Raw genomic sequence first — 17,280 nt, 5'->3', positions numbered from 1 at the left:
TAATCTTATATGCCATGATATAAAGAATACGTGTAAACTGTTGATGCACAGGTGGTCGTGACATAACACGGGAATCTGTGGCTTGGAAATTATGCCGATAAGATGAGACATGGCGAGAGAATGCGAGGGAAGGGAGGAGAGGGACCGAGAGTTTATGAAAGCAAAAACAAGGGCAGAGAACGAAGCAGAGGGAGAGAGTCAGAGGCAGCGCACAGATGGTGAGCTGTCAGCGGCCGGCTGTGCGTGTGTGTGTGTGTGTGTGTGTGTGTGTGTGTGTGTGTGCTGCCTTTCTGTGTACGCGCTGTTCGTACCATGCATATGTGTGCATGCCGCATGTATGTGGACTGCATCTCTCGCCCTTGCTTTCTTGTGTGCATCCATGCATGTGTGTGTGTGTGTGTGTGTGTGTGTGTGTGTGTGTGTGCGTCTGTGCCCTCTGAGCTGAGGAGAGGTACTGTATGTGCGCAGAGCTGTTCTTCCCAGATGGCACTGGCAAACAGACACTGCAAGGCTGGCAGAGTTGGCACGACTACCTAGTGCACAGTTGGCACTGCCAGCCACCATGCTCTCCCCTATGTACCGGGGCGAGGGTACCTGCTGCCAGCCGCCTAAGCTCATTGACTGACTGGCAGGCTGTCTTACCAACTGACTCGCTGGGTTGTTAAAGTTTCTCTGTCTTTGTCTGATCCTAAGAGAGCACCCTTTCACCCTAAATGGATATGAAACCTGTTCTCGAGAACTCATTGTTCAGAGGCAGCGCTCGAATGAATCGGTTACTATACAGCTGCAAATTAATGAAAGAAACACAGAGTCAAAGCATGAAGCAGCATCGGATTGCCTGTCACAAGGCGTCACATCACACCTTGTGCATTCAAACGGTATCAACTGTAAACAGCTGCATTGTAATTACATTCTGTTGATTCTATTGTTCCAGCAAGAGCTTTCGTGTCTTAATTTCATTGTCAAATCATTAAACAGTGATGTGTCTTAACACACTCCTATGATCATGCTGATCTATAGGCCTCTGCTGGCAGGCTGCCAGCACTGGAGGCTTTCCAACTGAACGCCTTGATGTTTTCTCTCTGTGTTTTGAAAAAAACAGGCAGATACATACAAGGTTGAATAGCTACCCAAGATAAAGCAGTGTGTTTGTGTGTATGTGTGTGTGTGTGTGTGTGTGTGTGTGTGAGAGAGAGAGATGTACAGGAATGTGTGTGGGCTTTGGTGGTGTGGTAGTGGTGGTGACAGTGTGTGAGTGTGGGTAGGGACTGTGTGGACTTTATACTTCCCATTCCTTAAACAGGAAGTGTAAACTAAGCACAGATGTATGTGTGTGTGTAACTGCAATCCTCTGCTGTGTGTACACTGTGTATGTGTGTGTGAGTCAGTCTATAAGTGTGTGTGTGTGTGTGTGTGTGCCTCTGAGGAAGCAGCTGTGCAAGCGGCAGCGTGTGCCAGGTCGGGAACACTTAAGCAGAACCGAGACACTGCGTGTGTGTGTGTGTTCTTCGTGTCTGTGTGTGTGTGTATGTGTGTGTGTGTCCATTCTGGAGCATATGTGTGTGCATGTGTGTGTATGTGCATGTTTCTGTTTTTGTGTGTTTGTGTGTATGCAGAAGGTGGGAGGGGCTGGGGGGGGTTATTTTGGCCACCCATCTGCGCTAGGCTATTTCGCTACTGTTTCTGCAGGCACACACACACACACACACACACACACACACACAGTCACACACATACACACGCAGAGCACTGTGCCAGGCAAGCTGTTCACTAGCTGGCGCTGGCAACGCTCCAGAGAGAGTGGTGGCATCCATCTGTAGCACTGGAGAGCGGTTAGGCTGTGTGTCTGAGCCTGCGTTTGTGTGTGTGTGTGTGTGTGTGTGCGTGTGTTTATGCCGCAGAAAAACAAAACAATGGGATTGTCGTGATGATGCTATTAGTAGTGCTGGTGGTGGGTGTGTGCGGACAGAGTTCAGAGTTGCGCTGGTTAAAAAGCTGCTGTTGTTTGATGGACAGTGGGAGGCGGATGTGGGAAGGATGTGTGTCCCACAGTGAGCGGTTCACTTTCATGAAGTCTGAGCAAAGTTTTACTGTTCTGTACAGAGGATTCTGGTTAGTTAGGGCTAATAACACACAAGAAAAAAAGAACAGATACTGCCCACACATCTCAGATCAAGTATGGCTTTTTCACTGAGATGGAAACTCAGATCAGTTTTCTATGGCTGGATTTAATGTTTAAATTGTTAATTTTATGCTCCGATACTTAATTTGTTTTGGGCTAAAAGAAGATACCGTTCATCGCACTTTACAGTAATGTAAGTCCTGTTGCTGGGTGGCTCCTCCAGCTCAGAGAAAAAGACGAAGAATGAAGAGAAATGTTGAATGAGCTGCTGATTGTAAGTGCTTATTTCTTCAACCTCTTAGAAATTATTCTTCTTTTCATGAGATGTTCATAGTTTTTTTTTTTGTTTGTTTAAATTGTTTCTTTTACCGTTTAAAGATTTTAGAAATAAAAATCCAAGCTTATAAGTCCCATGTACAGTGTATGTCACAGAACATTTGAATCCAGGCAGCAGCTCTATAGTCAACTCGTCTCTGTCAGTGATGTCTCACAGGTCGGTGTTTGTCAAAGCTTTGTTGTGAACTGGTATTCTTGCCCATTTTGAGATCTTTTCTACGTGTTTGTCGGTGGACTCAGATGGCTGTGAGCTGACAGGGAGGCGAGACAGTGAAAGGTGAAAAGATGGGGAAGAAAGAGCAGAGGAGAAAGTGTGTAATGGTCAGATGAAAGGAGACAAAGACACATCGCTGACCTGGAATGGTTGTGATGGTGCTTGCATGTGTGTGTGTGTGTAGAGGCCATCCCTCTTCTCCTCCAGCCATACGCTACTCTCAGATACTCAGAACCATTAGCAAACCATGGTCACCATATCACACACAAATACACAGGTTCACACACGCCGTTGTAAGCCTGGAAATGCCCTCATGCGAGGTCACACCAACCAACACCGCTCTCCGACTCCCTGCTCACCAGATGTGACTAAGACCCACATTTTTAAACATCTTCTCCTGCAGGGGAAAAGAGGGGAATCAGAGTAGGGGAGGAGAGAGGAGTGAGGAGAGCGCAAAAAGAAAAGAGAGTAGCGGTTTTTAGAGAAGGGGTGGCGAGGGGTAAAGGTTTTTTTTTTTTTTTCTGTTTTGCAAATCTGGTTCTACTTAGCAGAGCCCTGGAACACATTTCAGAAATTGCAGACATATTTTTTCGGAGCGGTTTTGGGGAAGATAGTTAACCGGCAGTAATTTCCAACACATGGCAGCCGTCATGTGATATTTTGAACACCCCCCCCCCCACACACACACACACACACACACACACACAGACACACACACTTCCACCCCCCAGGAACCCCCCCTCTCTTACTGTTAGCCTCTACCCTCTTGTTTCTGTGCTCGTCCTCTGCCTCTCGCATTTGATTTCCCCATCTGTCTCTCATAGGCGCTTAATGTTATCTTTCATTTACAGTCTTCAGCATCCTCACCTCCCTTCTCCTATCTCTTCCTTCTCTCTAGATCGCAACATCTGTTTCACCCTTTCATCCTTGTCTGTTTTTTCCCCCTACCCATCCCACACAATATCTGCACTCCCTCCCTCAGCCTGCGCTGCACATCACTCCATCCATCCAGCCCTTCATCCGTCCTTCCTCTGTCTCCCTCTGCGCCTCTGTTTCTCTCCATATAGTAAAAGATAACTGTCATGTAAAACACGAGGGCCTTTACTGTCTGTTGAAAATTGATTTCGCTCCCGAAGACAGTTATATGACTCCTTTAAGCATGGACACACGCACAAGAACAAATTGTCTGAGAGAGACATGGTCCCATCTAGCTTAAGGACACGTAACAGGAAAAAGATACAAATTGCCGCTTGTGTGTGTGTATCAGCGTGTATCAATGTGTTTGTGTTTAGAGATGGAGTGGATGCATCAGTGACTTTAAATTGTGCTTGTGTTACAAGGTTCCAGCAGTTCATGGCAGGTTTGTGTATGTGTGTGTGTGGAACCTTTTTTTCAGCAGCAGAAAAGCCCACAAATGCAACACAGCCTACAAAAAAACACACAAAGTGTTGTTGTTGTCTGCTATATACGGTGTCATCGCATATACGCTGCAACTTTATTAACCCGCAGCTGCACAACAGATAATTGCAATACCAAAAATGGCAAGAAAGGTAACCCACTGGCTGTGTGTGAAGCAAAATGAAGCCATGTGTCGTCAGCATGTTGAGTGTTTTGTGTGAGTCCTTCTCTGCTGGCGGAGAGTCTTGCCTGGGAAAACACCCAGATCCATTTGGGTTCACTTGGCTCCGTGTCAGCATGGCATCAGAAATGAAGCAAACTGTATACAGAAAGCAATTTTTAATAGGCTGGCTTCAATCAAATGGCCAAACAAGGCTCACCAAGGCTTACATCTGATTTGTATCGCTCTAATTTTTCCCAAAAAGCAACATTTCTGTCATTATTTTGACATCATGTTGTTAATGGCAATGGCGGGCCAGCTTTATATAAATAAACAATGCTTTTCATAGAGTTTTCTAAATATGCTGAGCCCCCGCTTAGCCCTTCTGTGGAAAAATATCTGATGGTAATATGTTTCTAGTTCTGTTATTCCTATATAATATTCATAAGCTCTCCCTCTCGCTGTCTCACCCTCTGTCATGCTGTAGGTATCCTTATGTTTTCTTTACCTTTACCTCTCCCTGACCCACTTCTTTCCCTCCTCCACCCTCTTTCTGTATTTTTTTCCAACACCCATTCCTGTTGCCTGTCTTTATGTTACAAGACCCTGTAGTTCAATTTTGCCTGGCAACAAGATGTGGCAGGAATCAGTTCGATTTGAGAGGACACATAACGGGCACTGTGAATCATTTTTATTGTTCCTTAACACTTGCTTCCCCCCTCTCTCTGTGAGGCTTTATTTCAACAGATGGGTAAAACAGACATTACAATAAATCTATTTTTTGAAAAAAAGTAAAGGACTTCTAATGTTATACACCACATATGTTTTATTGTCCTGCATGTGTGTGTGTGTGTGTGTGTGTGTGTAGTCTGAGGTGTTTTGCAGGATTTGTGTGTTTAGTTTATGTATTTTTATGTTTGTGTGCATATTGTGCGTGCGTGTTAATGTTTGTGCGATGGAACAGATGGCGTTCAGACCTTTGTGTGCAATTGAGAAATCTCCTTATGTCTTTGCTGGCTTGACAAAGTGTAAACACACGATGTTACTCTGAGAGAAAAATACAGATATGGTGGGAGATGCAAAGGATGGTAAACACTGATCAGGAGCGGATCTGTTTGCAGTGCTTTAGTGCTGCATTGTACCATCACTCTTTCACTCATTAACTGAGTTTACACTGTACATATATTAATGATATCAGGGCAAGAAAGTGTCACAATTAATTAAAATGAAGACAAAGTACACACTAAAAAATGTCATCTGACTACTGCATTCGTGTGAGTTATACTCTTCTATTGTCAATTGATGTACTGTGTTTTTAATCTAAAATATAAAACTACATTGCACTCAAGGTCCTTTTTTCTCATAATGCAAAAATCCCACCTCGCAGTGACCTTTAACCTCAACATTCCTCCAGTATTAGTTGGTCTCAAGGAGAAACTCCAACCTTGCTAGCGAGCCATTTTTCAGATAACCAAATTGCCAGATGTAGCATATTCCGACTGGTGGTTGGAGCAGAAAAATGTAATGATATTCAGATGAGTGGATGCCATTAAACTATTAAACTGCTCCACCAGCTGGCCAGTCAGGACAGGTAGTAAAAGTTCACAGAAATATTTTTTTTTTTTCCGTAGCGATGTTCAGACAAACTATTATGGGTACTTATACAAGAATTATTGAGGTCTCTGCGATTCATTTTTCTGATAGACAAAGCTCACAGCTAATGCATTTGAAAGGAAAGAACAGCAGTGTTTGACGTGATAGAGACTACATTTACCAGGAAACCAGTTGGGCAAAGTATTGATTTCATGGAGTAATGGGTAAAGGAATGATGGTAGCATTGAATGCATGATGACTAATAGCTAATACGTTTATTTCTTGAATAACAAGGCTGTTACTGGGAAAGGAAAACTATACATCACACTGTGCACAAAGCCCCTGCATCCTTTACTGTTGCTGGGAAATGAGATGAAGCCACCAGTCAACAGGAACCTTCAGGAGAAATGTGTGCTCACCTGTGAGTGTTCACAATGAGGAAGAGCGAAGACAGAGAGTAGGAAAAGAAGGTCAGGGGGGTGACATGGAGAAAATGAGCGAGATAGAGATGGCAGGAAAAGTGAGAATGAGGAGGAAAAAAGAGAGAGAGAGAGAAGTCCAAAGGGACATAGTGATGGTGCTGCTGCTCTCCTCTGCATCCTGCATCTGCTCGGGAAGGGAAATAAATAAGATGATGAAAATCAGATCTGTGTGTGTGTATGTGTGTGTGAGAGAGAGAGTGTTGTGTTGTTTTCTTTGCATCCTTGCAGCTGTGTACACACTTGTGTGTATCCATTTGTGTGTTTGTGGGCTTGTGGTAGGGCATTGCATCCATACATCTTCTTGACAAGCGGGTGGAGTTTGATGGGACATGCTCTGCATACTGCTCCATCTGGCTGCCGATGACTCTGTTTGTGTGTGTGTGTGTGTGTCGGTGTGTGTGTGTGTGTGTGTGTGTGTGTGTGTGCATGGTCTAGAGGAGAGGGATGATGGAAAGAGAAGAGAGGTTACTACACTTGCATACCGATGGATTTCTCTTGTTTCTCTGTGCACTCTGTCTGAATCTCAATCGTCCTACCTGTGCCTCAACTCTGCTCTTTAACACATCCGTTCTCTCCTTCTCTCCATTTTTTTATCTCTCTCTTGCGTCTGTCCCCTGCTCCCTCTCTCCACATCTGTACCCAGCACACAGAGCAATCACCACAAGCCACTATAACACCATCTCTGTATCGCTTCATCTATTCCATTACCTATCTGTCCCGCTCCCTCTCTTCACACATTGTGTACTGTGTGTATGTGTGTGGGTATAACACACCCAGAGGCACCATTTTGCGCAGACATTGGCATGTTGTGGACATTAGTGCTCAATTCACAGGCTTCCTGTGGCTTCAGTGCCTCACGGTTTTCACTTCAACACCTATACGTCAATGTGTGCGCCGGAGGTATTATGCATGTCTAGATTATATGTTTTCCTGCGTGTGTGCAGGGCATAAGCGGGTCAGTCTATATGCATTTTTCCATTTAACTCCATAATGATGATATCTTATGTCTGACTAATGCAATCTTACGCTCACACATGCGCCAGCGTGCCGTAAATTGTTTGTCACAGCCGCCAACTCTCAAAAATTCTCCCAGCGTGATTGAAATCCATTGTCGTTTTGAAGAATGGGATTTGCCTGTGTGAAGTACTCTCGAGTGGCATATTACTGCCACTGTTATCACATCATTTTCTGGGTCTCCAACTGTACGATCACAGTGCACACATACACCCGCGCAAACACACATGCACACAGCGGCAATTCGGGCTTATGAAGTGTGTAATTGAGATTGTTTGACTCTATCTCCTGATGATAGACTTTGAAGTCATTGTAGCCTCGATGAATAATCTAAAATATCAAGGTTAGGCATCGATGTCCCCGTATCACAAGGTGATTTGAATACGAAATGACCTCATAGCTTTGTGTGTGATGATGAAATGTGTATGCTTTTGATACAACATTGTATTTTTGCCTTGAGTTGTGGGTTAGCAAAGTCCTCTCTGTAACATATTGAACTGTTTCTCAGGGACCGCGTTCCTTCTAGATATCGTTCATTGCAACAACCTTGTTTTAGGCGAGTGATGTAACTTGCATGAAACCTTAGAAAAAGGCGCGTATCACAAGTCAGCGGGGGGATAAAATCTCCTTTCTTTGAGCTTGGCTGAAAGAGGGTACGAGCAAGAGAGAGGCGAAGAGAGAAAGAAAGAGAGATTTTGCAAACATTGAGGATCACGTAATCATGGACGATGCAAACGGGTGATGTAAGTGTGAAGACATCCTCGTGAGTGGCAGGTAGTAGTCCATTTCGAGGATCGGCCTTGTGAGTCAGAGAGATAGATTGTAAAGAGATTAAAGAAGTAACAGACAACAGCGAATCAACTTTTTGCTTTGTTATTTTAACAGAGAGCCTTTGAGGGCATGTTTGGAGGCCGGTTAGTGTATTCAAATTTTTGAAGTAATGCCTAAAATATGGTGGCGTGTACTAGTGATTCCCAACCTCACGACCTTACAGATAAATCTAAGATATTGGAAGATGTACAAATTCACAAAGTAAGACAAAAGACTTCAGTTTCTCGAATCTCTTTTTTTTTTTCGGTAAAATACAGAGTTTTGCCCCTTAACATGCGTCTTTGATTGATCTGCTCACAGCTCAAAGACATATGCAATCTGTGGGGGTCAAAAGCCACAAATGTTGCCAGTAGTTTACACCAAAAAATGCCTCACTACACAGTATTGCAACAGCACTTCTGCTTTAAGTGTAATTCCGCCTTATCTAAACAAACCAAATACAACCTCATTCCTCCTGGGAGCTCATAATTCAGTCAGATATCAGTGTAATTACCTTTGACACATACAACATGATAGCTGGGTAACAATATACCAAGTACATTTAATGAGGCATCACTACAGCGCTGATATTCTCATGGGTTTGAGTCTCATTCTGGCCACTCATTCTACAAATATTTGCGCTAAGAGCTTATGATGCTTTAGATAAAACCACACACTAAGTGGCTGTTGTGAGACATTAATCACTGTCATCCATACGCATGATCATCAATAGGTTTGGCACCTCTGCTTGCAAAGAGTGCACAAGTGAATCAACACACATTTGAAGGGGCTCTTCTGTTCCTTTATGGCTAATTGCTGCCTCTTCAACAACTGTCCTCATCCTCTTCAATCCATTAATTCCTGGACAGCAGCACTTCTGAGAAGTCGTAAAGTGAGTTAGGAAAAGTCAAAGCACTCATCACTCGTTTCCATTAAAGCTCCGCACATCAATACCTGTCCAGTCCTGGAATACCATCCGTCCGCCGGGCACAGATCTGCTGCTTTGCCTCCGATATGCAACTGGCGGGGCAGTAACAGGGCTAATAAATGGACAATAGATGTGCATTAAGTTCAGCCATTAACTTTTAAAAGATGTATTAGACTGGAGGAGACGCCCGACTTTGTTTTCAAGGTTGTTTAAGGTTGCTTGTTGAAGTGGTGCTTTTTAAACTGAATTATGCATGAGGTAGCGAGCGCTTGCTTTTGTTCAGCCTCGCTCTGTTGCTGTAATAAAATGAAGTCTGACTGTCATCTGTTTTTTATTTTAAAATATACATGCTGTATGCTGACGAAGGTAGATACACACATGCAGTATATACCAGGAGCTGTTTACAATAATGTGCTTCAGTTGTAAGATGTATTTTTATTTTTCACAAAGACTGGGTAAATTACCTTGCGAGGGGAGTATTGCTATTGATTCAAGTGGCATAGTAACTGCTGAGTGAATGGTTGGGCGCAGTCCTTGTTGGTTAGTATGAAGCCATTGATTTTATTCTGCTTATATGCTTTGCAGTGTTCTCAATCAAATCAGAAACAGAGAAGATGCTGTTTATAATAAATCACAAAAGTGTGTGGGAGTGTGTGTGTGTGTGAGAGAGAGAGACAGAGTGAACATGCTTCGATGCATCTGCTGTGTACATGGATTTCACACTAATTCATTCTTTATCCTTCATCTTCTCCCCCCGTGAGACTGCAGAGTATCAAATGCTTTCAGGGTTTATGTTTCTCTCATCTCCACCCGACGACTGCCATCCAATCATAACACTGACCCAGGTGTTAATCCCCAATTACAAGCCTGTAACCAAACTCATCTTTTCATACTGCTGCAGGGCTCGCAGTAGCCACGCAGGAGTTCAGGTGGATCTTGAGTGCAGACATTTGTGCTTTTTTTTTTTTTTTTTTTTTTTTTTTTTTTTTCATTTGCGCATTGTGCTTCAAATGTTGAATTTTTTTTTTGGGAAAGCATTTTTTTTTTTGTTCCTTTTTAAATGAGTAATACACAGAGGAATAATTCTCCAGTCTTCTCTTAAAAAAACCCACTTTAATGTAAATTGATTTAACAAAAAAAAAAAAAGTATTATATTGTGTGCTTTGCACTCTGGAGGCCAGTATCTGATTTCGAATTGCATTGTGGTGACGAGAATCATTTACATGATCCATTGCCCTATCTATTCACAAAGATTAAGGTAATTATAAGATGATTTGGATCCTAATTTGATGTTCTTCTATTTGACAATTGATCAAGTGAACTGGCCCAGAAATTACCACCCAATTAGAAAAGCCAATATACAGAACCACCGAAAGCATGAGCTCAAAGATCCAGTGAAACAGAATAAGTAGAACCATGTGTGATATGGTAACTTCTCTCTATTTAACTTGGGCTCGTTAAGCCTATACATGTAGGGTCTTTGTGTTTGACTGGAAAATGATGAATTACCATGGGTCCTGTCACCCGGCCGTCTTTTTTAATGACCTTGTATTTTCGTAGATCATATTTTGGGCAGGCATACAGGATATGATAGCTGGCAGCCAGAGGTAAGACTATATGTTTCCACTAGCTATTCTGCTATATCCTGAGTTTATAAAATAAATAGTCAGGTCCAGACTTTTTTACTGTGCTGAAATTAGAGTAGTAAACCTTTCTAAGTCTGGCCAGGTCGGGAGGATTGAGGGAAAGGTTGTGTGTGTGTGAGAGAGAGAGAAAGAGAGAGTGGTTGGGGCTGGGGGTAGACAGTTTGCAGAAAGGCAGCTCAGTGAAGGCAGTTAAAGGTTTGGACGGTCGCTATGTTCTCTCTGTCTTCTCTTCAAATTGACTCTTCTTTCACCTCCATTCCTCTGTTCTCTGCTTTCCTAATCAGTCGGCTTATTTCCACTAATCTCTGCTCTGTATCCACTCATGCTGTGCGCCGTAATTTATCTCTTTTCTTTCTCTGCATTTTCTGAGCTAAAACTCGTCTTATCAGGAGAGCCAGTGATTACACTTACATTAATGCTTTCACTTTAGCAGGATAATTGGATAACGTTTTGAGTTAAACCCAATCTAAACCTTCAAATTTGAGAGATTCAGCCCAAACTTGACCTATCTTTAGCAACAATAAAAGATTTTAGGCTGTTGTGTTCTGGTTCTCCCAGTTCACCCTAAAAGTTTCTCTCTTTACCAGTGTACTGCAAGCTTAATAATCCAACTTTCCCAATTAATTTTTATCTTTGGACCTCTCCTGGGAGTATGCATGGTTACTGAGTTTTAGGAAAAACATATCTCTCTGTTCCTTTTAAATGAGTAATACTCCAAAGAATAATGATCCAGCCTTCTCTTATAACACCCAACTTTGCGGCAATTTGTGGTCAGTAGGGAGACAGTTAGTCCTCTGAGAGTGTGGGACTATATTGGTTGAAATTGTTTGCCTTAAGGGTCTTTGGAAGCTCTTGGAGAGTTGTGAAACTCACAATTTCTCAAGGAATAACTTGATAAGAGCCTACATATGTCTGTGTAAGAATGACGGTGTAAATCCATAAGACTCTTTATTGTGTTTTTGGAAAAAGAAATTAATCTTAGTAAGCCTTCAAAGCTTGAAGAGGCTAATTATCACTGTTCCTGAACATGTTGAAGTGTGTATTGTAATCACTATGTTATATATATCTTGTATATTTCTTGGGTCAACCTTTAGAATAAACAAAACTGACGTAGACGTTCAGTCTGGAAATGGAGTTGTGGAGCCCTCTCTATTTAGACTTTCAGTGACATCTCCATCTCTCTCTCTCTCGCCTGCCTGCTAAAGCCAAGCTAGCGTGACTAAAATACTTAGTCACAGTGCACCCGGGCAGCGGCGAGCCTGAGTGCTACTGAGGCTCGGGCCTGGCTAACAGGCTTAGACTATGCTGTCTCTCTTACATCAGTATTTCTCTTTCATTTCACCTACAGTAAACGTAACAATCCGAACAGGTGGCACAGGGTGACACCAACATGTATAGTGTAGTGTATACATTTAAATACACTATGCTGAGAAGATATATGCAAATAAACATAGTTACATGTAAAATATAAGTTTACATTATGTGTGCATATTATTCAAAACATGCAAAAACAGACACACTGTGACAGGGAACACCCTTTTTCGGGAACATTCACCCTGATTACAGAGTGTGTGTGCCTTTACCGTGCTGATATGTGTGTGTGTGTGTGTGTGTTTGAGTCAAAGCACATGCCCACTCCATGATTACAGCTATATGTTCCCAATGTCACAGATAGCACTTTTTGTTTCTCTTGCAGCTCCTCCCTTCCCCTCCTCTCTCTCTCTCCTTTCTCTTCTCTCCCTCCACCCTCCTTCCTTTCTCTTCCTTTTTTTTTTTTTCATAATCTCCCCTTCACACAAAGACGGCTGATAACAGTCTGTTAACTCTGCGATAGGCTTGTTACTGCTATTTTGCTCAGGGAAGTTGTGTATCTCATCCTGCACAACATGGGCTTGGCCCTCATGCCAGTGCAAGACTCTGATAATGTCTTGTTGTTGTTCTTACACAATTGATATGGTCATCTGCTGAGCACAATGCAAGTGAATAAGGGGGAAATAGGCACGCCATGAAAGAAAATGTTTTGGTTTTGAGTCATGCTTTCTCTTTGGAGGTAGCATCATTGAATATAAAAGGTGAAAGTCAAGTAAACAGTTAGTTCCTTTCTGTTTTTGCCATCTTAAATTAGTTCAGTGATTAGTTGTTTTTCTGCCGTGTTCGGTCCTGAACAGATGTGAATATAGTATCGAGATATATAAGCATTAGGAGTGTGTGTATGTGTGTGTAATGAGCACTGCAGTCGTTAGCAGGGGTTTTGGGGGGTGCTGTGTCGTTGTTCTGTACAGCGGGCATGCAGGATGGCACAGATGGCGGTGGAATGAGACCCGTACTCGCTGCAGATTTACGCTCCTCTCTCGGGTGTCTGTCTGTGCGTCTGTGAGTCCCTCTCATTTCTCATTCGACAGTCTGAGCATATGCATCAGTGTCATTGTGGCAAGACATGCAGACGTATGATGTGGTGAGCCATCTATTTCCAGAACTAGTCTTGTCTGGTGCACCTCACAGGCGCTTTGTTATCAAATTAAATCCTGCTGCTCTTCATGTGAAAATTAAGAATGTAGTTGTTTTTCCGAGGCACACAGACGTGGAGTGTGTTGCTCTGAGCTGATGTTTATTTCCCATGTTAATCTATCAGCGTGTTATTTTGGGCATGTTATTACAATCTTTTGTCTTCTTTGTCTTCCTTCAGATCGCACTGGGAAGCGCTCCACCATGCCCGACTCACCTGCGGACGTCAAGACACAGTCCAGGTTGACCCCCCCTACCATGCCGCCCCCACCCAGCACGCAAGGAGCACCTCGTAACAGCTCCTACACCCCCACCACATGTGAGTAAAGCCAGGTTTATAGTTTGACGTTAATTGACAATGACAGCAATATCAAGCAGGTTGAAGAACAGCTAAGTAATCTTCATGTATTAATGATTGCACAATGCTATTCCCTATAGAGTAGGAAGGTGGACAGACCTTCCCATCAGTGCTTTATATTATTAAGGGAATGAAAGAATGCAAACATAATTAATGTGTGGTATATTATTAAAGAGTGATATGGGCTGCTGTTCTACTATATGTCCATTTAATCAAGGATGCACTGCCAATAATGACTTAATAATCCAATCTTATATCAGCCATGATGTAACTAATCCACATTTAATACAGTTTCTTTCTAAATGTCACCACAAAGTTCATTGTTTCGGTTGTAATGTCATCACAGAAGTTTTCAACCCTACAACATCACTGTATTTCGGTTTACACATTTTAAACCTGTGAATAGAGAGCAGTGATAATGTATCAGTTTCTCAGTATGAGCAGATACATTGATTTGTGTTAAGAAAAAGAGAGTTGGGTTGGTCCATTTCTACATATATACCAAAAAAAAAAATCAGGAGGTTAAAAAAACCCTTTTTCTCAGCTCACAAAATCAACCTAAACACTGAAATTACACATATTTAGCACCAGAAATAAAACTATTTTTACACAGTCATCAGTGAAGTGAACTGACTTATGAATGTTTTTAACGATGTACTGGTGGTTCCGAGGCTTGACTCTACTGTTTATGTCCACCTCAGTTCAAATACTATGAATATCAAGACTGTCCTACATGTTCCCACATAGCGCATTGGCCTAATCAAAGCTGTTTTACTATCCTAGATTGAAATCAGCCTAATCCAGGTTAATGGTTATCTGACACTGACATGCATGCTTCAGTTTAACTTGGTTCAGAGAGATCTGTCGTCTATCCCTGAATCAAAACTCAAAATATTATTTATCCAAAGCTATCCTCCTTCTATCTATCCTACATACATGACGCATCTTTTCGCTGATCAATAAAGTAAAGTAATGCTGACTGTAGGCAAAAGAGAAGATGCACATTCATATACAGAAATAAGTTAAAATCATCAAACGTGGACATACATGGGTTTTTTTTTTTTCACGGAAAACAAATAGAGCAGTTTGAAATGCGCTCGCACACACAGAAGTCGTGACACGCACGGGTCAGAAGCCATCACCATCACAAGACCTTCTTAACAAAGTTGCATTGAGCCTTTCCAAATAGCAGTCACTCCAAACAACTCACTCAACAAGTTCATTAACGCCCACGCTTACAAACCGTTGGAGCTTTGCCATGACGTGCACATAGCCAGTGACAAGCAAATTACACCCTAGTATTCACTTAGAAGTGCATACTTAACCACTTGCATGAAGAGCACTAGAATCAAAGAATCGAAGGCCCTGCAGTTCAAAGTGCTCGGAGCACTCAAAGTCTGCATTAGTGGTGCTGGTTCTCGGCAAAGGGCATTATTTTGTTCTCTTTCAGGCAGTTATACTCTCCCTTTCTTCATCTTTGGTATTTACTTTCACCCCCCCCCTCTCTCTCTTTGTATTTGTCTGTCTCTCTCTGTCTCTTGCAAACGCTCACACTCCACAATTAACATTGGGGCCTCCGCGCAATGAGGGAGGAAAGGCCCAGGCTCTCTCATTACGCATGCCGAAGGTTTTAACAAAGCAGTATGCTTTGATTTCCACCCGACGTAATTGTTACCAGATGCAGTTTGAGTATCTCGTCTCTCTCCTCACTTTACAGTGGCGGCTTTGGACGACGGCCAGAGGGGGAGTGAGTGGATCACTAGTCAAAACCTAATCTCATTAGTGAGAAAGCTTTATGCCGCCTTGTATCTCTTTGTACACCAACTCCCCCAACACACACACACACACACACACACACACACACATACACACACAAACCCACACGCACGCACTGCTCCCGTGCACTGGCGCAACGGGAGGTCACACTGTCCCTGCTTGTTTAGACTGCACAGAAGGAGGGAGAGGGAGAAGGAGGTGCAAGGAGGCAACATGTCTCAGAAATATGTTTTTTATGAGAGGATGCCGCAAACGGATCAAACACGCCTCCTTGATTGGAAACAAATGTGGAGGATTGTGAATGTTTTCAGGGGAATGTAAATCATTTCAAATCAGTGGTTAGGTCTCAATGAAGCTGACATGTTGTTTCCTTTTGTTGGTGTTTGTTAAAAGCACAGTCTGGTTATTTTTGGTGATGCCGTGTCACTTTGGCACAAACAATTTCCAAAACCCTGTTGAAGAAGAAGACGTTTTTCTACAATATTTCTCATTTTTCTCTCCTTTCTTTAACACTATGTCCTTATGTCCTTGTGTCCTGCAGTAACCAATGGGAGTAGCCACTCTCCCACAGCGCTCAACGGCGCTCCATCTCCTCCAAACGGCTACAGCAACGGTCCTAGCTCCTCCTCCTCGTCCTCGCTGGCCAACCAGCAGCTGCCGCCGGCCTGCGGCGCCCGGCAGCTCAGCAAGCTCAAGCGCTTCCTCACGACTCTACAGCAGTTTGGCAATGACATCTCACCTGAAATTGGCGAGCGGGTCCGCACATTAGTGCTTGGACTAGTGGTGAGTGGCTACTGTGCATGTGCGCTTTAGTTCAAAGGGCTCATGGAGTGAAAGCTGACACCGAGTTTTGAGTTAGTGGGAATAAGTGAATCCATTAGAAGGCTATTTGAGAGTAATTCTTAGCATTTGTTCAGCGTGCCTGAAGTACCAGATGGAAGAGTTTTACTGATTCAGAAAGTTTAAATTGTGTCAGGCTAGTTGTCAGTCACAGAGATGAATACTTTGAATACTTTGAAATGCTTATGAAAACCTCAGGGGGATTTTTTATTTTCTCATGTCAGGAACCTCACCCATCTGGTCCTTCAGACATAAGTGTAAAATAAACACTTGGAGAGGTTTTTCATATTTCTGCCTCCAGGATTGACGTTCTTCAGTACTTTGGAGCACATTATTCAGTGTAACACGGTGCCAATACAAAACAATGGAAGTATGATGTCTTCTGGGACAAAGAAAAACATCAAACCGCACCAAACCTGATCCACTTTGGATTTATTCACAGTGCACAACATCAAATACAGAGCATGGAAAACCAGAAGCACAGTAATGATTAGACTTCTTATTTCAACATCAGACTTACTTAGATTGTGCAAATGTCTGCCAGTTATAATATTAAAATGTTATTTTATTCACTAATAAATCAGGAATATCAGGAATAAGAATTGGTCTGACTTTAATAATATTTCAGTCTATAAAAATAATATAAATGAAATAATAAAAGTGAAACTAGAGATTTCTGGTTAAAATAAATTTAACCAAAAGGGATAACACGGACAGATGTGTTGTCTTCTTCCAGCTTATTTGATATGGTTATATAAAAACGGTGTAAAATACATGTGCAAATCTAAAGATTTACCCAGCATCTATGTGATCTGAGAAAAGTCTGAGCAGAACGAGCAGGGGAATACAGAAACAGTGATTGAAAAGAGGAGGCGGAGAAGATGTAGGGAGAAATTTTTTTAATTAGCCACACAGAGCATAGCCTCCTTTTGGCTTCACTCTGTTTATTTTTCTCACCGTCTGCATATGCACATGCCTCTCCTGTGTCGTTTTGGCTTGCATACCCCGACACCCCCCTCTCCCCATTACTCCCTCTCCCTCTCTTGCGTCTCCCTCTCTCGCTCACTGTCTCTCTGTCCCTCCCCCTGCCTTATTGAA

The 17,280-nt window shown here is 42.6% G+C and overlaps 1 protein-coding gene across 4 annotated transcripts in view; it reads left to right on the top strand.

Annotated features, from left to right (window-relative positions):
• The window catches only part of runx1t1 (RUNX1 partner transcriptional co-repressor 1), a 56,008-nt gene that overhangs the window by 21,070 nt on the left and 17,658 nt on the right, over positions 1 to 17,280 (top strand). For all 4 annotated transcript variants that reach the window (XM_010736112.3, XM_019264284.2, XM_019264285.2 and 1 more), the window contains exons 2-3: positions 13,390 to 13,527; positions 15,884 to 16,125. In XM_010736112.3, coding sequence (XP_010734414.1) covers positions 13,390 to 13,527; positions 15,884 to 16,125 — 380 coding nt within the window. The remainder of the gene's footprint in view (positions 1 to 13,389; positions 13,528 to 15,883; positions 16,126 to 17,280) is intronic.

The sequence above is a fragment of the Larimichthys crocea genome, chromosome XIII, assembly GCF_000972845.2.
Source record: "Larimichthys crocea isolate SSNF chromosome XIII, L_crocea_2.0, whole genome shotgun sequence".
NCBI classification, from domain to species: domain Eukaryota; kingdom Metazoa; phylum Chordata; class Actinopteri; family Sciaenidae; genus Larimichthys; species Larimichthys crocea.
This window is presented reverse-complemented; position numbering and strand designations above follow the sequence as displayed.